Genomic DNA, 21407 nt, shown 5'->3' with positions numbered 1-21407 from the left:
CGACGTGTCCGGTAACCGGGCAGCGCGGAGGGAACTCGCACAGCTGAACTACGATCCCACGGCCGACAGGTCTCCACATTTCAGCCAAGACGGTCGGTCCGCTGATCTTTACTTTAAACCTCACTGGTGTTTTTTTGAGTGTCCCCCTGAGAGAAAACAGATCATAAACCATCCACCATTCGATATCAGGTTTTGCGCCTACAAAATGGCCGCAGACAAACCGTTTTTCCCCACTTACCCGCCGCAGCCTCGTCTGAAAGCCCGCAGTAGCAGTTTCTCGGAAAGTCACATTTTAATTAATGGCACCTGGCAAGGTTTTAAATCAAGACGTGGCTTCGGCCGAGCAATTTCGAAGTATTATTTACGGCTCACGGGCGCTCAGGGGGGGTCTCCAGAGGGAGAGGCTGCTGGGATCCCCTCACAATGGCAGGAGGGACGCACTCCACCGCGCCGAGCCCCCCCCCCCATGCATCAAGACTTTTACCCCCGCAATGGGCGTCAGTGCCTTTCAAAAACACTACGCATCGCTAGTCCTGCTGTCACTGCGTGCACCCCGAAATGGAAATTGCCCTTTCAGAGACAAAGACACAAGGGCTCAATTTACAAAGGTGATTTGTGACTACTTCAAAGACAATGCATTTCACTAAATTTTGTTGTTTGCAATTAGCAAAAATAAATAAATAAAATTACTACAACATACAAACAACAGGGTTAGCACAAACCCACCGTCCCCTCACAAGTAGGGCATTCATAATGATTACCAGTTGATTTCTCTAGCAAGTTCCAAGCACACGCTTTGCGAGGCGCTTTCATCAAACAAAATGACAATTTTTTTTGTTAAACACTCCAAAGGCAAGATGGAAAATGGCTGCATCTGATAAGATACTAGCTTGCACATCACTTATTTTGCGAAACAAGCCCCAGGCTAACAAGAAGAAAACAACATTTCCTTGGCTACAACAGTGTATGCGGATCAATTATTGGGCTTTGTCGCAAGAAAGAGGCGGGGTAAGGCGTTACTGCGAGAACAGGAAAAAACCAGCGCTCCTCGCAACCTCAGAAGACACGGATTCCCTTGACACAAAAAAACACCGTAAAGGGCGTAGAAACCCTCGCTAGAGCTGCCGCAGGGTTCTGGGAACCGGCTCGAGAGAGGGGCAAGAATGTACATCAGCCAGTTTTAAAAGTTATGGAACTAGGCTACATGTCAGATTACCCTTGTATGGCAGAGTGCCCCATCCTAACTCACCTACTGGACACTAAATCCATCATCGCTGCAGGTCCCTCCTTGTGACACCACCCCACCCTTCCCCATTCAGGTCACATTACTCCATGGCTCTATGCACGATCAAACCCGTGAGCCTTCCCTTGTACTGGCACTGAGCCACGAACAACTCATTCATTTTCTGAGAATTACCTGATGCTAATGTGGGCACTCCCCAGATGCCAGCGCCATCACCCAGAGACCCTGCAGGCCTGCCAAAGCTGCAGGTGAACCTGGAGTAGACAGAACCCAGCGACTTCCAGCCAGGCTCCTGACTGAACGATTAACGAGGCAATTATTTAACTAGGACCAAATTTAAACATTAAATAAGCACTTTAAAAAGCGTGTCTTGTATGTCAATGATTCACAGTTACTACCAAACAGTACAAAATACATGTGAAAATGTGAAATGCCACTTAGACAAGCAAAACAAACAACGTGTGGTTTCATGAGCATTTTTTCACATATTTGTTTCACAGAGGAAGATAAACAGATTTAGCCTACGGAGTACAACTGACACCACACCCTCAAGCCCCAAGAATAGGAATACAGTGAAACAGTAGGAAAAATAGCCATCACTTACAGTAACTATTGCGACATGCAAACCGGTCCATCATATACTGTTGAAATTTGTTATTGGAACAAGCAATAAATTTTAGTGACAGTGCACAAAAACAAAACAAAAAAACAAAAACAAATTGTGTGTGTATATATATATATATATATATAGAGCAAAATTGATGAACTGTACAACAGTCCAATAGAACAACTGTCAAAGCCCTGCTATATAAAGTAGGCCTATTTCCCTGAGCAATGTTGAGAGCAGTGTAGCATTTGGATTGTGTCCAGTGCGTTCCATGGCTACTGATTTCATACAGCCGAACCACTTCAATATAGTCTACTATCTAATGTACTTTTCTATTGGTAATGGGAGTTGTAATAATTCTTGCACCAAGCAAATTTCACGTTTTTAACATAATTAATACAATCACTCTCCAGAGGTTTCCAAAACTGGATCTCTGAAGGAGTCCCATAGGGCCTTCAACAGAATGGAAAAAACACTTTCACCTTTTGGAATGTTTTACTACCACATTAATAAAATATATATCTTAGAGGGGGTTCTAAATCACAGGCGGCTCATTTTAGGGGGTCTCCAGAAGAACATAGTCTCTATTCTAATCTGAAAATGGCCCCTGAACACAGGCGTGACAAACTTGTGTTTCTATATTGGGCCTCCTCTGTCCAAGAGATGGTCTCTTTAAAAATGCTATTTGGAAGATGAAGAGCACGCTTGTAGTTTGCATTTGTCATCGTGGTGTCAGCAACAAACAAACAAAAAAAAGAAAACATTTCCAGGAGCTCTGACCTTCAGTGGCTCCAGTTTTCATTGGCTGCCATCGAGCGTAGCAGTTCAACATCAATCAAGATTTTACCGTGCCCATTAAAACGACCACATTGCTGCATACAAACTGCATTGTAGGCACATAAATTAAACATTAACCTTTCAACCTCCGGCTCAATAACCAGAATGCCTGGTGTAACTCGCTCGCATGGTTCTCTTGCTTTCTTCCATTGACAAAAAAACGGATCCTGTTTGTAAACCGTTTCACTCATCCTTTCACAAAGGGCACGACCACAAAAAAAGATCAAGGATGCGACTTTAGAAGACGACACCGTCCCGAAGGTGATGGCACTTCTATTACAAGATGATCAGCCTTTAACAGGTGTGGCGTTATAAATGACAGAGGAGTCACCGCAAGGTGGACTGCATTTATTAAACGGGTCAGATAGGATAGTCTATTAGGCGAAAGTACTGCGCACTCACGCATGTGGGACAGCACAACAGGTGTCAACCCTTTGAAGAGTAGATTCTTTTGGAAAGCTTTTTCAAAATTCCAAGGCAGCGTTCTAGAACTCCACTGCTTTCAATTACCAGTAATGATCGTTACATTAGAATGTTACATTCAGTTACAAACATTCTAATTACATATTTACAATCTTACATGTTAAAGGGTTAAAAAAGAAACCCTGTTCATTATCTGTTTGAGGAGTCTGAATTTCATCAAAGCACAAAGCTCTGCTTTTCTTACGGCTTCAATTAGCTTAGATCGAGTTTCAGCCTTTTCCCCACACAAATAAAATCTTATTTCGTCCCGCAAGCAGGCAGTTCATCTCACAGGCAGTTCAGGCCTATGTCTCGATAGCCACCGCAGGAACCCCCATTTAACACACGGCCAAGAGCTGCACTGAGCCCACCACTGGCCCCACAGACCGGAGGCACCCTCATTCCTGTACCCACACCATGGTGACCACACGTTCGGCACCAGTGCACGTTTTTTTTTTTTTTTTGTTGAAACCCCTATGCAGAAGCTCAGAAACAAATGGCTGCCAAAGTCTCTTTTACTCCTCGGCGCTGTTCATCCAGACTCTGATATGCAGATAAAATGACACGTCCACCTGAATTCACTTAGTGTTTGTCACACAGTTTTAAATGTTTTCAAAGCGCAACTGAAAAAAAGGCATATGAGAAACTTCAGTCGCATTTTTAAATATTTTATTATATTAATATATTATTTTTTTTTAATTGTGATTTAAAAATTATACAAAAAGCTACAAGCAGAGGTGATTTCTGAAACGGCTCTACTTCAGAAATGTTGCATTGCCGTGACGTTAAACATGATAAATTCAGGAAATTTCATAGACTGGGATCCAGATAATTTACAAGTACATATTTCTGCTAGTTTTTAAGCAAGAAAAATGAGTTCATACACATAGCCTACCTCACAGTGAGCCACAGCCCAGGCATTGACCATTATGCCCCTCAGATGCGCTCAGAGCCACGCCCCTTTTACATGTATGCCTTTTCTTACTTCCACCCCCCCCCCCCCCTTTTTCTTCCAGTTTGGAATTCCCAGCAGTGCTCCCTCACTGGTGCAACCTTGACTACCGTTTCAGGAGAAAGCAGAGAAGCACAGGCTCGCGTCTGAAACGCGACATGTCAAGCCACAGCTTCTTTACAAGCTACAGCTGGCACTGGCACAGTCCAGATTTCACACCAGAGTGTGGGGCCCACCGGAACAGAGCCTTAACAGACAGCAGAGCGCTGAAGCAGTGCCTTAACTGATACCAGAGCGTGGGGCCCATCCACACACTGGAACAGTGCCTTAACTGATACCAGAGAGTGGGGCCCATCCACACACTGGAACAGTGCCTTAACTGATACCAGAGGGTGGGGCCCATCCACAAACTGGAACAATGCTTTAACAGGAAGACTGAACACGTCCCAGTCTTAAGGTGTTTTATGAACACAATCCTGAAGTGAATTAATTACATTTGGTTGTATTTTTAAATTAAAGCGAAAAATTGCTTCAAAGTGGTACTAGTACCTAAACAAATATCTCAGTTTGCTTTAAGATCCGAACTGAACAAGGAAAAACAATACAATGTAGGCTATGCTTTAGATATACAGAACATACTCTTCGTCTTGAGTTCGTCTACACATGCTTTAAGTAGCCAAATATAACCCATATGAATTGGAAGGAGTGGGTAGAAGGAACTTGTTTCCAGTATTTGCTACTAATTTGCCCACACGTCCTCTCCTCCACTCCTGCTGGAGCAGCTGTGCACCCGGTCTCCGCTGCTCTCCAGGGGCACGGAACACGTGCTGCTCGCACAACGTCCCCCCGAAAACAACGGGCACCGTTGTGAGACAATCGGATGCCACTGGACACCTACAAAAAGAACACATAGAGTTCTCTTTCAGGGCCCTTATCCCGCCATAATTACAGTGGCCCTGTGATCTCCAGCGGACCGGGTACAATGCCACCTTTGTGGGCGCCAACTGGCGGACACACAGACAGCTCTCACGAGTCGCACAAGAGGAGAAGCCCGCAAGAGGGGAGGCGCGGACCCGCAGAATCTGACACCCTTCACTTCACTGGCCAACAATTAGCAAGCGGCCCATTCAAACAGCCTTCACCCCCAAGTGGATAAATGTCCATTGTGTGAAAGGTCCCCACCCCCCCCACGCAGATTTTCTTGAAAGCTGGGACGAGCTGCCGTTGTAACTGTTAAGGTCAGGTCAAATTCAAATTTCTTACCTTCATTTCTGAAATTACAAGGTCCTCTTAAACCTTATGCATTCCTCATAAGTCTACCTTAACACAACTTTTGAACTGCATGAATTACAATGACAGGCTGTTTGGTTCAATACAAAATCTTACCCAATTAATTGAACAACTGTTTTAAAGAAAACATGAATCTTTATTTTTAATTTTTTTGGGGGGGGGTTTTATAGCAGGGGGTCTCAAAAAGTAATCTAATCATCTAATCAATGCTAGAAATCAGGAATACCTGGAGCTCATGCATTGCTGAACTGAACCCTTTGCATGATGCACTTACATACCAGCCAACTCATCTAAAGCTTCAAATGAGTGTAGACTATCTGTTAGAATATTTCCTTGACAACCCATACCAATGCCCCATACAAGCACTCCACTGGTGGCACAGAGTGTTGAGGAGCAACCATTGCCCGTATAAGACACCACTCTGTGCCGAAAAAGACAATGACAACACAAAATCTACTAAACACCAGCGCACCTGTCATTCATTAAAGTGGTCAGAGGCCAAGGCTAAGCAGTTACCCATACTAAGCACACAAAATGTTTTATGGTTAGGTATAATTTTTAGGCTTCTTTCAGAAAGGGCTTAGGCCTACAGTCAGGTTGCATTTTTCATGCCAGAAACTCATGTTTTTCCTTCACCTTCCCAATGGCAACTCTGCCATAAAACAGTAGGATCTACCTTTTCAATCATTACATTGCAGAAGGGTCATGGAATCGTATATATAAAAAAAGTCAAGGGCAGGAGTTCTGGCACTGAATCAGTTGGGTTAATGTTTGACTTAACTCCATGATTGGCAACTTAAGAGTAGTAGAACGGATGTGTTACAAAAGCCACATTACTCATTATTCAACATTATTTACATGTTTACCTTAACCTTACCTGAGTTAAAAACATAACCAAATGATGACTCGGCTATTTCGATTCAACAAGTATTGTCATTTCCAAAACAGAGGTTATTAATGTTAACATTGTTTGGTGACGTGTGTATGTGATTTCCTAAGGAGAGATATATGTAGTAGTGTGCAGTTTTGTATGTACTGAATTGCTTCACATTGGAAGCCGCAACAGGATTTAGGCACAGAGCTCGTCAATAACGTTTAGGAAAAAAAGACTGGCTTTAAAGGCAATCATGACGTAATTCGCAAAGGATTTATTGGGTTGCCAACTCTCCCCGCAGAAGCAATCGATTCTAGTGTTCATTCTCTAGAATTAAGTAACATACATCGCACGAGTTAAGATCAGTATCACGTAATACGAATGAGTATTTTGGTATGCTCAGTTCAAAAATAGTTCAGCTACAGTAGCTTATGCAATAGCTTATATGATAACTCTTTCCCGTTTAGCAGGCTAGCAAGCGGTGTCAAGAACGCCTCCTGTCCCAATTCATTCCATCCCGATTAAATACCTATAAGGAAACCATCGTCAATGGTTGTTTTAGCTTTCTTATTGGCAAATACAACGTGACGGAATTGACGTGTATTCTGAATTAACAGATATAGCTACCTTGTTATCCAATTTAGAAATTAATCATGGGGTTCCTTTAAATCACTAGCTTGGTACCAGCTTAATTCACCTCTTGAGTTCATACATTTGAATAATGAGACTTGTGTGTTTGTTTCCTATTTCCAGGGTGCGTGCCAAACTGTCTTTTTTAATGTAGCGAGATGAATGTACAAGTTCACAGTCAGGATTTAGGACCGTTCAGTTAACGTAACGTAGTTTAACTGCTACTTTGCTTGTAAAACGCGCATGCTAAAGCTATCGTTAGCTACAAAGCGACGGCGCTGGCTGAATGCAAAAACTACATAGGCCTAACTAAATTATGAGTGACTGCAACATTTCGCACAATTTAAATAGTTGACCAATTGTTTAAAAAATACCCACCTCTATTTTGTCAACATTCCTGGCACAGCCGACCACCTTCATGCCGTGCTGGACAAGAGCCCGTGCTACAGCGGCTCCAATCCCCACCGAGGCTCCAGTCACGAGAGCCACTCTGCCTTTCCAGCGCTCCATTTCAACAGAATACAAGAAAATTAACTTAAAGAACCCGTCGAATGAAGACAATTTCGCGGATCTCTATCTCTATGATGAAAATAAAAACCAATCACTTGTGCTATAGGGCGGGCACTAGTCCTGTCCAGCCCTCCCTAATCCTGCTCTCTCAGCATCCAGGAAAAGGCACTGTGAGGAAGCTCCAATCCCTGCACTCTGGATTAAATATTAAACGGCAAACAATACACAGCGTCTTTGGTTGACGTTGCCTCCCGCTCCTTTCTGCTATTTATGTTGGAAACATAAAGAAATTCCCAAACATTGGTTCAGTAGCCTAATAAATGCATTACGGATTTTAAATAGCGTCGCTTGTATTATTAAATGTCACATTTTAAAATGGCGTGTGTAGGCCTATGCTTATCCAAGGTTTAATTAACGCGCAAATTATTCACAGATTTACTGTTCATACTACAAAGGGACTATGGACATATCTTTATATAACAGTACAATTTGTTTTATATGGCAGTCAAACATTTATTTTGCAATATGGTGTTACTTTCTTCTATTTAGGAATCATTTTAATCAGTGGTTTATTACTTTAAAAGTGCATTTCAAAAGTATATCCGCGCGATTAGGAATGGAGACAATTCTCATGGATAGCAACATTTCATTAATGCAGCCAGTAGCCCACTTCCTAAAACACATACTCCCAGTATTTACATTTTTATCCAATATTTTAGGTTAAGGATTGCTTTAGTTTGAAAAAGAGTGAAATTACAGCCAGGCAATAATTAGTCTATCAAGTCATGTGTCCTTTTACATGACAATTCTATCGGTATACTTTCGCCACCTAGTGGCAACATGGAAACCGGGCCCATACAACAGGTGCCTCGGTTAAACATTCGCTTGCTTTCCCCTCAAGCTCAAGCTCGTGCGAAATACATTGAAGCTTTCATTCGAGATAACTAGAGATCCTACTCATAGCTTTCTAAGCCTTTAGATGCACGGATCATTGTTACACACACAGGGCTTTTTATGCACCTTTTTATCAAATAGATTATTAAATCACATAGCACAATCATCAGCATTCTTTACTGCTATCATACATGGCAGTTCATGCGTTCAAAAAAAAATCAAAAAGTCAACCAACCCTCAAAGCCATTGTATTTCATGACACACACACACACACACATACACAAAAGAAACGATTTCTGATGCATATTAATAAATATTCTTTATTTAGTAAATTTTGCACATTGCACTCAACATTAACACCCAAACCTCTTTATAAATGGATGTCTTCTGTAAAATCTTTATATTCAGATAATTTCATTTCTGTACACATTTATTGGTACAACATTTGCCACTAAAATGAAGTCAGAGAAACAATAAATGCAGAACGGAAGAGAAACATAAGAGAGACTACCACATCTACTCTAATGTCACAGCCTGCGAAGCTTGAGCAATCGAACGAGCTGCGGTCTCCATCGGCAGCCCTAAAAGAGTGATGCCAGAAAGAAAGAGCGGGGGGTTGGAGGACGAGGGGGGGCTGGGGGGTGGGTGGGGGAGAGTACAAAAGAAAAATCACATTCACTTTCTGACAAAAAAAATTCATTGAACAAGACACCAAAAGTACAGAAATTTGAAAGGCGGCGCAGTGGTCATTTAGAGCGTTTCCCTAAAAAGACAAGGGGGGGGGGACGGAGGGAGGGTTGGGTGGGACTGTTTTGTGTAGAGACCATTACTTCACCCCGGCTGTGGGCAGCCAGTCCCCGCTGCAAACTGGCTTCTTCTGCTCATTGGAACGGCAGTACTTGGTAAATCTATCTTTCAGGTGCTGTCGGTACCGATCCCGGTTGTTGTAGAAAGACTTGTTGTTTTCCACAAAGGACTGGATCTCGTCTTGCGTCAGACAGTTCTCCTCGTCTGAGGTGACTTCAGATTCATCCTGCACGGGACAAAAACAGCAGACTCAGCCGAAACGCAGCAGACTGGTCCTAAATTCTACCCTCGAAAATAAACCGAGAGCATGAACTAGGGTAATATTATGCAAATTACACAAGCTGATGCTTTCTTTGCTCCTATAATTACTGTTCCCGAAAAACGGATGAAACAAAAGGAACTTCAGGCAATCACCTCCCTCATACTTCTTCTGGTCTTTTTAATACTATGGGCTTGCTAAAATTAATCACTTCTGAATTCTGAATTTTCTCATCAACAACACAGCATAATTTTATGATTTATTTATTTAAAAAGCAAAATTATTCCTGAAGTTGGACATCTCTCCAAGGCCAAAACAGGCCATCCTGGCATTTGAACCTGCAACCCTATGGACCACTTATCAAACCCCACCCGCCCGCCGCTGCCGCCCGCGGCGTGTCTACTTACGAGGAGCTCCATCAGGCTTTTTGTGCTACAGTCCCAGCGCGTGCAGGGGCTTGGGTCTGGCGGCCCGGCGGAACAGTGCATCAGCTTCCGGTGCTCGGCCCAGGGCAGCTGCAGCGCGACGCTGGCGAGGGTCTGGCAGGACAGCTTCGCACACGTCTCTTTGGCCCTGCAGGCGTGCGCCGAGCCGTGCGCCTTCCCCGCGCTCCCCCGCCGGCTCCCGTCCGCCACGCAGCCGTCGGCCTTCTGGCCCTGAGGAGGCGAGCGGAAACCGTGTTTAAAAATTTTTTTTTTTTTTTTTACCGGGTTCGGGACGCCGGTGGAGAAAACCCGTTTCGGGGTCGCGCGCTTACCTGGTCCTCGCCGCACCCCAGAACCTTGTTCTTCTTCTTCTTCTTCTTGTTCTTGCCCTTGGCGTTCTCCTCGGCGATGGCCCAGCACTCCACGCAGCTGTCGATCCCGTCCTCCTCCTCCTCCTCCTCCTTGTCCCCGACGCAGCGGTGGCTGCAGGCGTCGTCCCCTGAAAAAAGCAAGAGCGGAGACGCGGAGTCAGCCGTCGCCCGTGGAGACGCTCGGCGACGCGCGGGAACAATGGGTCGGGGCGAGGGCCGGACGAACCGGTTTCGTCGTGGTTGCAGATGCCTTCGGTGCAGGCCACTTCGGAGCCCTCCCGGGAGCCCGTCTCACTGCCCTCCATGCTGGAGGAGTAGCCACAGTCGCTGCCATTGCTGTGGGGTGACAGGCCTGTAGAGGGGCACACCAGAGGAAGATGACTTAATTCAGCGGCTCGGGGGCTGCGTTTAAATCAAGTCGCTTGCGTATTTCCGAAAATTGTGCATCGCCATTTCTGTTACAGGCGATTGCGGCTGCATTTACAAATGTCGAGAGTGTCAAGAACGCGCCATCATGTCGCAATTACCCATAATTCACCACAAAAAAGCCTCAAATAAAAATGGTATACACTTTTAAAATTGCTTTGCGCTAGAGTTTATTCTTGCTCGGTTGCGTTGGCTTATTCACAGACGGCTGCGTTGCGGCTCCCTAGCTTTAAAACGCGAGGCCCTGAAGCCTTCTCGTCCCGACAGCGCGTGCCTCCAGCGGTCGTACAGGAGGACGCGTCGGGACCCTTCGGTAACGGCGGCCGTTCGACCCGCTCCGAAGCGCGCGAGCGCCCGCACCTTTCTTGGCGTTGGGCGAGCCGGGTATCGCGCGGTCGGGGCAGCTGCAGGTGGTGGCCTCGTTGGTGACGATGACCTCCACGCAGCCGTTCAGCTCCTCCGGGCTCCCGCAGGCTTTGCACCCGTCCTCCACAGACTCCAAAGAACCCTGGCGCACAACATCGGAGCACAATTAAACGGAGTCACAGCAGAGACCGGTACAGTACTCATCCTATCACCAGCATATTCGTTTCAAGTAACTGCGGCGCCTTAACTCTGGTATGTTTTCAGCATGTTTAAATTACTACTGCCTCCATCCATAATGCCTTCAATATATTCTGATGTGCAACGAGTGCAGAGCAATCATCAATTGTAAAGCAATGAGAAAAAAAAACTACTGCGCCTTTTTAAAAGCAGCTTGAATAGATTAAAAAAAAAAAAAAAAAAAAAAAGATTCTTATGAAACTAGATTCACATCACGGTCATACATATGGACCGTGACGCAATACATATGGCATTGCCACAGAAAACCTGTTCTTAGCTGAAGCAGGAAGCACTGCAATAGTTTATTTCAAGGCCGTTGTACAACTTTTTTTTTTCCCAGCAGTGATCTGCGTGCCTACGCCCACGCGCCCGCACACAGTCCAGCCCTTCACCGGGAAACAAATCGAAAATGGCTGACAAAAAAAAAAAAAAAGAAAAAAAAGAGAAGCAAAACACGGCACTGAAATCTGCCAAGGTTTTCTCGAAAGTAGAAAGGGGCGGAGCGTTCCGCGGGACTACCTCGTCCAGGCTCTTCTCCTTGTCGTCGCCCTCCTGCCCGGGCGCGTCGAAGCCGCACTTGTTCTTGCGCCGGTTCTTGCGCTTCAGCCGCTTCTTCTCCTGCTTGAGCTCGCGGACGCGCTCCTCCTCCGACAGCTCCTCGCACAGCTGCTCCAGCCGGCTGATCCCCTGCACCTTCTCTATGGCCATCTGGCGTGAGGAGAGAGAGAGGCCTCATGATCAGCACGTGTGGGCATGTGCAGTGGGACCCATGTTTAAAAGCACCGGGCACTTAACTTTGATTTTGCATGTGGTCAACGCTTAAAATTTCACATTTACTTCCATGTATTGTGGTATTGTCCGTGTACAATGCATTGTGTATATGGACGTATATGCTTACGCAAACAATATTCATTTAAAGGCCTGTGCAATTTTCCCATTTAAACATATGGCAAAGGTAAATGTACATATTCTCTCTTACGGCTTAATAAACGCTTACGTAAGAACTCAAGCGTTTGCAGAAGGTCGTTAAAAAAAAAGGCGTCACCTCAAAGCTTTTGCGTAGCGCGTCGACACCCAGGTAGAAGAGCATCTGCCAGGTCTGCTCCTCGGCTCTCAGCTTCTGCCATATTCTGTGCAGGCGCTCGTACAAGTGGATCCCCAGGCAGGTCAGAACCTCCTCTTGGGCGATGTCGATGGTCTTGGCGTGCCGTTCCCTACGTCTGGGAGGCAAGGGCATCGTCAATCGGAGCCGACTGAAGAATACCTTGCGCTATCTTTAAGTGTGATCAGTGATGTGCCGCTCGTGCTTCTGGGCCAATGCTGTCTGGCCATGCAATGTCTAACGGTACCTTTATTAGACAAGGATGCTATGTGTATGTTAATTAACGCTGTGGTGTGCATCGCTAATATTAGGGTACGGCTTGCAACATGCCAAAAGCCAACAGCAGCAAACTGCATGCTTCTCGTTTTAAAGATCATACGCATTGGGTATATAGTATACCTTTGACCAAAGCAAGCATATGCCAAACAAATCAATTACATTAATTTGTGCCTATGACTGAACTAAGTACAAAGAAGGCAAGAAGTCATCAGTTTTAAAGGTAAATGTCATGTCAGTCCCATCACATAAAAAATTATATTTTAACTTTCAGTTAATTTGGTGGAAGCTGTACTGCCAGCTACTCAATGGATACTTTTCTACAGTTCAAATAAACTAACAAAATAAATTTCTAAAAAAAATGCTTCCCCCAACCAACTGGTATGAAAAGGAAATGCTAAAGATTCCCATTCCTGACCATTCTCCGGCCCATTCAAAGACCATTTCATTTTATATTATTAATATTATTTTTTCAGAAGCAGACCAATTTAAAAGGTATCAAACATTTTGTAAGTGTTGAAAGTTCATAGAACAAAATAGCCATGTTAACCGTAAAACTTCATGTCACTCCACTGCAATACACAAAAATGACTGGAACTGATGGAAATGACACAAAACTATCAGAAATTAATTAATTTTTTATCCTAGTTTGATTTTTTTTGTTGTAAAAAAACCAATTTAAAGCATACAACACTTCAATACAGACATAAAACATACACAAATTAATAAATGATCCGGTAAAATAAAAGCAATGTCTGTACACAACGGGGAAAGGCTTCTTTCATCTAGAACCGAGTGGCTAAAGTGTGTGTGCGTGTTTGTGAGAGAAAACAAAAAAAGTGTATAAAAAGCGAACAAAAAAGCGCTAGATAGCCCATTCTAGCAAACTACATACTCATACCCTCCGGCGAACTCGGGCTCGGCGCGGCCCAGCAGGTGGGCGATGAAGTCGGTCTCGCAGCACACGTGGATGTGGCGCTCCTGGGGGCAGCAGCGCAGGCCCTCGTACAGAGCCGCGCAGTAGCCCTTCTCCTTGCTGCAGTCCAGCTCGCCCACCAGGATGTTGTACGCCCGCAGGACCTTGTTCTTGCAGTCGGTGCAAAATCTGGGGGGGGGGGGGGGGGACAAGCCGCAACGTTTGGAAACGCAAAAGAGAGAGACGCAAAATGGCAGCCCGCAAGAGAATGTCAAATTGCTATCGGTTAATGAAAGTGAGTACAAGTTTGTAGGGGGGGAGGAGGCAACAAAAAAAAAAAAGGTAAAATCGGCAATGTCTTACCGATGCTTGCGCAAGTACGTTTCAAGGGTTTCTAAAAGACAGGCACTGTCGATCAAAACGACCTCGTCCCTGCACTCCTGAGACATGAGCTCCCACACGTCCATCCAACAGCTGCTGCAAGACAAGGCTTCGCCATCAACGCTCGTGAAAGAACGATAACTCCGCCCGAATTCACACACCTGTCTGTCCTGCCAATTACTGTATCATTCTACAATGACTTAATACAGGAAAAATACAGCAATCTGATGAGTCTCATTATTGTATACAGTTCAAATGTTTCGTTCTTCTAAATCTAGTACAGCAAACTGTCGAGAATACATGTGTGTAAGGCAAACTTTTTAAATGTTTTTAAACAAGCTACATTAAAGCCTCCCTTTGCTACCTACCTGCTGTTTCCCTGAAATGGTCCAAAGTGAAAAACGATGCTACATCTGACTTCTTGCTGGTCTCCTCCACAGTCTTTATCTACAACTAAACCCTTTTCTGCGCTTCCTTCTCTACGGTTCACAAAGAAACATCCAGCAGTATGGATTTTTTAAAAAGGGACACACTTATTTTTCCACACAGTTAGCACTGACAAGACTCAGACCACATCACGTGTTAGATCTCAGAAACCACTGGATTCAAGGGGAAAAGAATGAAAAGGAAACAGGACTCACCCCAAAGGCTTGGGTTTGTGCGTATCTAATGAGTGCAACTGGCAACGCTTGTTCTTTTTGCTTTTTGGAATGGCGTCGATCATGTCATTCAACTTTGACCTGTAAAATAAGACCAAACACGTTAATTCACCGAAGACACATTTCCTCAAGAACTTCATCATCTATGGCCAAACCTTCACAGTAAGCTGTGCGATGAATTTAGTCATCCTAGATGACTCCCATCTTCACCACGTTGTCTGAAGTCTGTATTTTAATCTTTGATCCAAACACAACTACTGTATTATACAATTCCCCCAACTGACCAACTCCTTTCCATATGAAAACTCTACAAACAACACCACCGAGCAAGCTGTTGCGACTGGCGCCCCTCACCCGTGCACGTAGAAGAGCATGTAGAGTTTTTTGGCGTCGGCCATGCAGGCCCGGGTGACGGACAGCACCCCCGTGGACCCCACGGTGAGGGGCTCCAGGGCCGGGTTCCCCGACTCCACCAGCTGGGAGAAGAGCCGCTCCACGCTGCGCCGGCAGCCCACGCAGGGCACCAGCTGGGAGAGCGCGCTGAACACCTCCCGCGACGTCACCATGGTGGCGATGTTCAGGTCCTGCTGCTTCAGCATGCCGTGATTCTGCCGGGCAGGAGAAGCCCAGAGCGGGCGTTAGGACCGCGTCTGCTGACCGCACACCCCGGTGGCTAACCGCACCGGCTTTGGCAAATACACAGCGTCAACATGCATTTCACATCACCGTTTAGAATTAAACTTTCACCTCCGGAAACTTCCATGAGGAAAGCCTGCAGAACACTGAGACACTGCTTGGTATCCACTGGTACTGAAGATAGAGCACTTCTAAGAGGTGGTGTGTCATACATGTAATATATGATGGGTGGATTCCATTTTTTTTTTTAACATTTTTTTAATTTTACCAGAAAGGCCCACTGAGATAAAGAATCTCCTTTCTAAGAAAAAAGATATTGCTGTAACACATTGATTTATTATAGATTGTGTTTAATGTTCAGTTATTTGGTATTAAATGTAGGAAAATGAAATGTACAATTTAATTTTGCATGCAATTATATCTTGTATTTTAACAGACCACATGATTTGATTCATCCAAATGTTTTTTTCATCCTATTTTTTGGGGAAAAAAAATATATGTAGGTAAAATTATTATACTTTTTTCTTTCCATAAAGTTTTCACCACCAACTTAGTCTCTGATATCATGCCTAATGACCTCACAATATTTGGTCACTTATCAGATTAACAAAACGTTACCAATTTAACTACGCTAACACCACTCCACCCCTTTGTATGGGCCCTCACCCCAGGTGAACTGTGCCAACTTCTGCACAATTAAAGCAGGAAAACACAAGCATTGGTCTAACACTTAAAAACATGTCCAGAAAAAAAGCAGCAGCTTTTCAGCCCTGTGATACACTGACCAATGTGCCTTCCACTCAGCAATACAGCTTTACGCGAACTGTCAGCAGACATACCTGTATGAACTCTTTCATCTGCGAACTATTAATCTGATGACTTTCAAGGTGCAGGACATTGTCAGAAAATTCCATCACCATCTGAATGAGACAAAAACACATTATACTGATATTCAAAAAGCCTGTGTTTTTCTTAAAATTTAAGTAAACATAGGAGCCATTACAACTCTCCTGTCTAAAACAGGTTTCAGGTTGAGGACTTAATACTGGTGTATGGAACATAGATTTTCTTTTCAATGTTTACCCACAAATTGACTAAATACAAAGAAAAAACATGACGACTACAACTAACAAAAGCTTTGGCTGAAAAAATGAGTAACATCCTTACGTTCATTACAATAGCGTGTAATCTTAAAACCCATAAAAATTTAACCCAGGTAAATGTCATTACAGCAAACACAAGCTACTATATTCATCACGAAGCAAATAAAATTAAACGTATTTATATTTTAATTCATTTGGGCTCTGCGCAATTACCACAGATGGTTGTAAAAAATATAAGTTTCAATCTTAGTGTGAAAAAAATTGGCCGTACGTCCGTAAATTTTAAATTATAGCTAACGTTAGCTAATAGTGCCTAGCTGTGTCAATTGTAACAATTGTGACAGTTTAATAATGATCTTGCAAGTAAAGAAATTGTGGCGAGCTGTATTCAATAATTCTGCCACATGCCCCACCAAAACATTTAGTTAATGGTTAAAAGGACACCACCAAAACATAAGCAAAGTGACAAGTTATCAGCTGAGTAATGTTGTTAAAACAGGGCCCGGCTGGCAGTAACTACCAAGCTGTCGCTTGGAAACTAACTAGCTAGCTTGCTACCTAACTGTCGAACTAACGTACGTACCCAGCAACGCACAAACCGAATGTCTTACTACTCATAAGTTACATGGCTCAAAGAAAATGCATATAAAATATGATTGGGACTGCGAGCCACCTGAAACTAGCCAATACCAGTTACACCACTCCTGCTTTCCGTCTGAAGCAGTTATCGCTAGCTAGTATTTTAATTAACCTAGCCACGGCCTCTAATACTAGAGCCACATATGTAGCTAGCTAACGACACAGCTATTGAAAGAGGCCTAGTTTTCTCGCTCTCGGCCTCCCAGTTTATTTGTCCTGAGTTTCCTGATTGTAACTTTCATACGAATTACTGTAAAATCTAACCGAAAAGAGCTACCGACCTTCCCTCGGTACTTGCAGCACAATTCAAAGACATACCGTGAGCGTGTCATCGATGTACAGGGGGATCTGTCTTGCGAGGAAAGGGAAGTCCTCTTCCCCGTCCCTGCAAACGGCAACCAGACGCGCCATGTCTTCTTCCAGCTTCTGTGTAGCTAGTAGTACTGCCTGCATACGGAGGGGACAGTCTGAGTAACTTCAATAACATTCGCAGTTTCACCAGAAACATTTTAATCACGGGCCACTGGGGCAAATTTTGATGCCTCGAATTTAACAGCACGTTGTGCGTACCTTATTTTCAGTGACGCAGGAGAATTTTGTCAACCAACTAGCTAGCTATGAGCTAAAAATGAGAGGATTGTCAGTAAGCATAATCTTCAGTTTGCGAGCTACTAACAATACACAACACAGTAGCATATAAATATTCACGTTGCTATATTGCATGCAAGCTTGCAAACGTTAGCGAAGTTAAACAAAGTAGTTTGGATTTAGCTACAGTTAACTGACTCGAACTATAATATATAGTCAATTTTGGCAGCTTAGTTAGCTAACGTATATGGCTACGGTTAGCTTGCAATCTCACTATAAGAGCACGACATTGGCTGACCACGGCGACCAGACGAGTTACCAGCTATCCAAAGGTTCGCGAAAATGAGTATACTAGCTATTAAACTTGGTAAAACCTATGCTAGTTGGCTGCGAATTTTCTTCATGATAGGATAGCTTACTTAAATATGGGTATGCACGCTAGTTAAATTAACGACAGTGCCCATGTGCAAGCACAGTGAATTATATAACAAACATTATATAACAGAAATTTGAAACGATGGACCTTAGGCTAAGAATTAGCTAAGTTAATGCTGGCTGAGGTGTACCGTGAACAAGCTAACTAAAGAACTTGGCTTCCAATAAATTCTAAACGTCTTCTCAGTAGCTCTTCGATCCAGTACCGCTTACTAACGGCAATAGACAACTACAGATGTAGAGTAAGGCAGGTAATGTTAGCTTAGTGATCCAGTCTTACCTTGTCAACCTGCTAGCTAATACATTTTGAAATGCTGCTGGGCTTCGCTCCACCTTATCGCGACACAACCCCAGCTTTCAAGAAGCTAAGTTAGATGGTATCGTTAACCTCTTCTTTCGATATGTACCCAAGTAGCTCGCTAACAGGCTAGTATCAGCTATCTAGCTTACTTTAGCAGCAAGAATCAAGGCAAATATCAGTAACCACAAAATAATAACAAATGCAAAACGCCCTCTCACTGTAATTTCAGCTTGATTTCACGGGTTGTCTGAGAAGAAATTCGAATACAAACTGATGTGTCAAACGGCTACGTTAGCTAACTGATCGTGATCCTCCAGATCCGCATCAATGCTAGCTAACTGGCTACCAGACATTTATTTCAAGTTTAACTTTCTTGAAATTGATATAAGTGGCAATTGCACATAAATATATTGGTACAGTTACGGTACAGTTATATGAAGACATGTCCGGGGTCCACTTAACTTACCTGGTTTTGAAAGGTGCGATTTTATACAAAAACAAACAAGCGTAATCACAAGCGTATGTGGCGACTAGATCACTGCAACCTTTGACCCGAGGGACTACACCGAAAAGTAGTTCCGGGCTCGTGAAGGGGAACAGATGACGTAAGCAGAGGGCGCACACTAGCAGTTCAGTGGCACACAGAAAATTACAGTTATTTAGCAGTACAGTCTGAGTGTTCAGGGAAAGTGTAGACAACTATATTGTAGGTAGCATACAAAAAGTAACAAGATATGTTAGTATTCCTCAAAACAAAGGAAATGTGGCTGCTCTGCTTACAGTACAAATACAGAACCCAAAACGTTTTCTGAGTAAATTTATTTAGAAAAGTTTCATAGCACATTCATGGTACAAAGCAATGCATTTAGCACAACCATAAGTATATTTCTCCCCAAAAGAACATTTCGGAACATTGTTGAATATTGCTGGATTACTGTCATTTTATTACCAATATTTTGAGAATGTATAACATGCAACTGTACTTTGGTAATGTTCAAATCTCATTAAAAGAGGAATAAATTACCAGAACTTTGCTGTTATTTTTTTCAGATGCAAGATGAATATGATAAAACAATTCATAAACATGTAACACAAGAGCACACATACTGAGTGGAAATTATTACAACTGACTGTGTCAACAACAGCATTAGTAAAACCAGTGAAAATATTTGCCAACAGAAAAAACAATAGCTGATTTCTGTTTACAGCCTGAATGAGACAGAACCCCTCCATTTTGTCTCTTATTTTTTCTGCTGATAAGGTTTCGGACTTGGCATTTTTAATTGGATTCCAAGATGAAGATATCAGGGTACAGTTGGCTAATGATTTGGAAAAGACTAATACAATATCGGCAATGCCGAAGCAAGACAGGAAAAAGAGAGACTGGGCAACAGTCCAAACACAAAAGGAAAGGTTTGCCATCCTGCGAGAGACTGGCTCTATAAAAGTCTGGCAAACATACAAAAAGGCAAACAAACCAAAACTTCCCAGCAAGAGATTACATACAGCTTTGATCCAGTCTTTAACCAGTGTTCTTGCTTGCATAACATAAAGTCCCACCTGGACCCCAGCCAAGTAGATGGCTATGTAGCCTATGACTGAAAACACCCCTTCTTTGTTGGCACTTAAAAATCCTCCCATTCTATCACTGTTATGGATAATAAAGGACTTGAGTTCAGTCATCTCAAGCGTGGTCTGGTAAAGCCCACCAATGATAAGAGCACAAAACCATGACCTATTGACAGGAAACAAGGCTAGAATTACTGTGGCAACCACTCTGACTACAGCCAGTGTGAAAAAGAAATTCCAGTGCACCCCATATTCCGTTACATGCTCATGGTAGCCTGTTACTTTGAGACTGATCAGTCTTGCCATTCCAAGTAAAGCCAGGGGCCAAACAGACAAGAGCTGCTTAGCAACATAGCTGATCTTGGACACATAGACTTCCTTTCTTCGTGCTTCAGGACAAACTAGTGCATTAGCAAAGATGTAGGCTCCTACTCCAAAGTCCATAACCCCAGTCCCATAGGTTTCAGCTTTTGCGTAACGTCTCGGAAACACACTGAAGTCCACAGCAAGAATGCTAATGGCGGTCTTTACGTTGACAAGCACTCGAAAGAGAGACACAAAGGGGATGCGGTTGGTCTCCAAGTTAATCTGTAAAAAGTTCTTAAACACATCCCGTGAGTGCACACTTGAACTGTGCTTTTTTCTGTAGTAAACACTGAACAGCAAACTTGTGTTAATGGCTGCCAGGCTCAGAATGACCACTTGAAGGAAGTCACTAAGTATTGTACAAGACAGGACAAGTGGAAGTATCAGAAAGGTGAAGTCCATAAGAAGGTGTACCTTCCAAGTAAATGGAAGCACCCCCTTGCCAAGGTAATAAAGAACCAGAACCAGTCCTCTGCTCATCAAACATAGAGGAGCAAGGACAGAACCGAGTGAGACCTCACCAAGGCTCGTCCCATTCAGGTTGCTGACAAAAGCCTCTTTCAGTTCTTTCTGGGACATTTTGGGTTTTTTTAATACAAAATAATAATTATCTGAAAAGAAACAAAGTACAGTACAAATTAATATATTTACATTTTATTGCTGTATATTGTCAGTTAAGTGCGTTCCAATGTTGCGTCTTTAGTTTTGATAAATCTACCTGACATGCGTGATTTCTGCAGTTAACAATACATAGGCAAATTCAAAAAATACAAATACAATAGTACTTATACAAATCACGTTTTCACAAAACAGAAACTACTTCACAAAATGCTTCTCAAATTGCAAACATGCAGACAAGAACATTGACGAAGAACAGGGAATAGAATATATGATAACCGTACCTTGCGAACCGCGGTCTATGGAGGAAATATACAATCGTATGTAGTAATTCAGCCGTTCAGGTTGGCACGCTGCATAAAGCAAACTGCTAATAAACTATGCTTATTCTACTTAAAAGATGTCTACCTGGTTGTGTCTTTTGAGCTACCTTGAAGTTGACTTTTCATTTGCTAGCTTTTAAGAAAGCTATCATTTTGAGGTTTTTTTTCACTATCTATTCGCAATTTAAAAAACCTCACTCATTAGCCAAAATATTTTCGTACTTCCGTAGTCAGTCAGGTTAGGCGTTCCAGAGTAAAATGTCACAAGATGGGCATGACGTAAAACGCGTGTTTCGTGGCCGCCG

At 43.4% G+C, this 21407-nt stretch overlaps 3 protein-coding genes across 9 annotated transcripts in view; all 3 read right to left on the bottom strand.

Moving 5' to 3' along the window:
• Nucleotides 1–7629, bottom strand: part of dhrs11a (dehydrogenase/reductase 11a) — a 31330-nt gene extending 23701 nt beyond the window's left edge. The window contains exon 1 of the mRNA XM_064352252.1: nucleotides 7274–7629. Within this exon, the coding sequence (XP_064208322.1) occupies nucleotides 7274–7405 (132 nt within the window). The 5' untranslated portion in view covers nucleotides 7406–7629. The remainder of the gene's footprint in view (nucleotides 1–7273) is intronic.
• A 972-nt stretch (nucleotides 7630–8601) lies between these two features.
• On the bottom strand, nucleotides 8602–21203 carry ggnbp2 (gametogenetin binding protein 2). Of its 7 annotated transcripts, XM_064352244.1 has the most exons (15): nucleotides 18057–18150; nucleotides 17473–17524; nucleotides 17221–17349; nucleotides 16000–16080; nucleotides 14879–15132; nucleotides 14507–14605; nucleotides 13848–13961; nucleotides 13464–13673; nucleotides 12236–12410; nucleotides 11710–11898; nucleotides 10948–11095; nucleotides 10388–10513; nucleotides 10123–10289; nucleotides 9773–10021; nucleotides 8602–9332 (listed from the first exon to the last, which is right to left on the bottom strand). In XM_064352244.1, the coding sequence occupies exons 3-15, from the start codon at nucleotides 17311–17313 to the stop codon at nucleotides 9126–9128; spliced, it is 2112 nt and encodes a 703-aa protein (XP_064208314.1). In that variant the 5' UTR covers nucleotides 17314–17349; nucleotides 17473–17524; nucleotides 18057–18150; the 3' UTR covers nucleotides 8602–9125. The 7 variants fall into 7 exon arrangements, with proteins under 7 accessions (XP_064208314.1, XP_064208316.1, XP_064208318.1 ...); XM_064352246.1 differs by lacking the exons at nucleotides 17473–17524; nucleotides 18057–18150 and adding an exon at nucleotides 21064–21203; XM_064352248.1 differs by lacking the exons at nucleotides 17473–17524; nucleotides 18057–18150 and adding an exon at nucleotides 18693–18849 and having other exon boundaries at nucleotides 13470–13673.
• pigw (phosphatidylinositol glycan anchor biosynthesis, class W) lies at nucleotides 19028–21203 on the bottom strand. The gene is made up of 2 exons (XM_064352250.1): nucleotides 21064–21203; nucleotides 19028–20772 (listed from the first exon to the last, which is right to left on the bottom strand). The coding sequence occupies exon 2, from the start codon at nucleotides 20738–20740 to the stop codon at nucleotides 19247–19249; it is 1494 nt and encodes a 497-aa protein (XP_064208320.1). The 5' UTR covers nucleotides 20741–20772; nucleotides 21064–21203; the 3' UTR covers nucleotides 19028–19246.
• Nucleotides 21204–21407: the final 204 nt, after the last annotated feature.

Source organism: Anguilla rostrata, chromosome 9 (assembly GCF_018555375.3).
Source record: "Anguilla rostrata isolate EN2019 chromosome 9, ASM1855537v3, whole genome shotgun sequence".
In the NCBI taxonomy this organism is placed as follows: Eukaryota; Metazoa; Chordata; class Actinopteri; order Anguilliformes; family Anguillidae; genus Anguilla; species Anguilla rostrata.
Note: the sequence above shows the minus strand (reverse complement) of the source record. Positions and strands in the feature narration are given on the sequence as shown.

Bases quoted from the DNA above. Each gene is read 5' to 3' on its own strand.
- ggnbp2 (XM_064352246.1), bottom strand. From the start codon at position 17,313: ATGGCGCGTCTGGTTGCCGTTTGCAGGGACGGGGAAGAGGACTTCCCT. The intron at 10,514-10,947 runs GTGCGGGCGCTC...GCCCCTCTACAG, and splicing joins CTCGCCCAACGCCAAGAAAG to GCCTGTCACCCCACAGCAAT. The intron at 10,022-10,122 runs GTAAGCGCGCGA...TCGCCTCCTCAG, and splicing joins TGGGGTGCGGCGAGGACCAG to GGCCAGAAGGCCGACGGCTG.
- pigw (XM_064352250.1), bottom strand. From the start codon at position 20,740: ATGTCCCAGAAAGAACTGAAAGAGGCTTTTGTCAGCAACCTGAATGGG.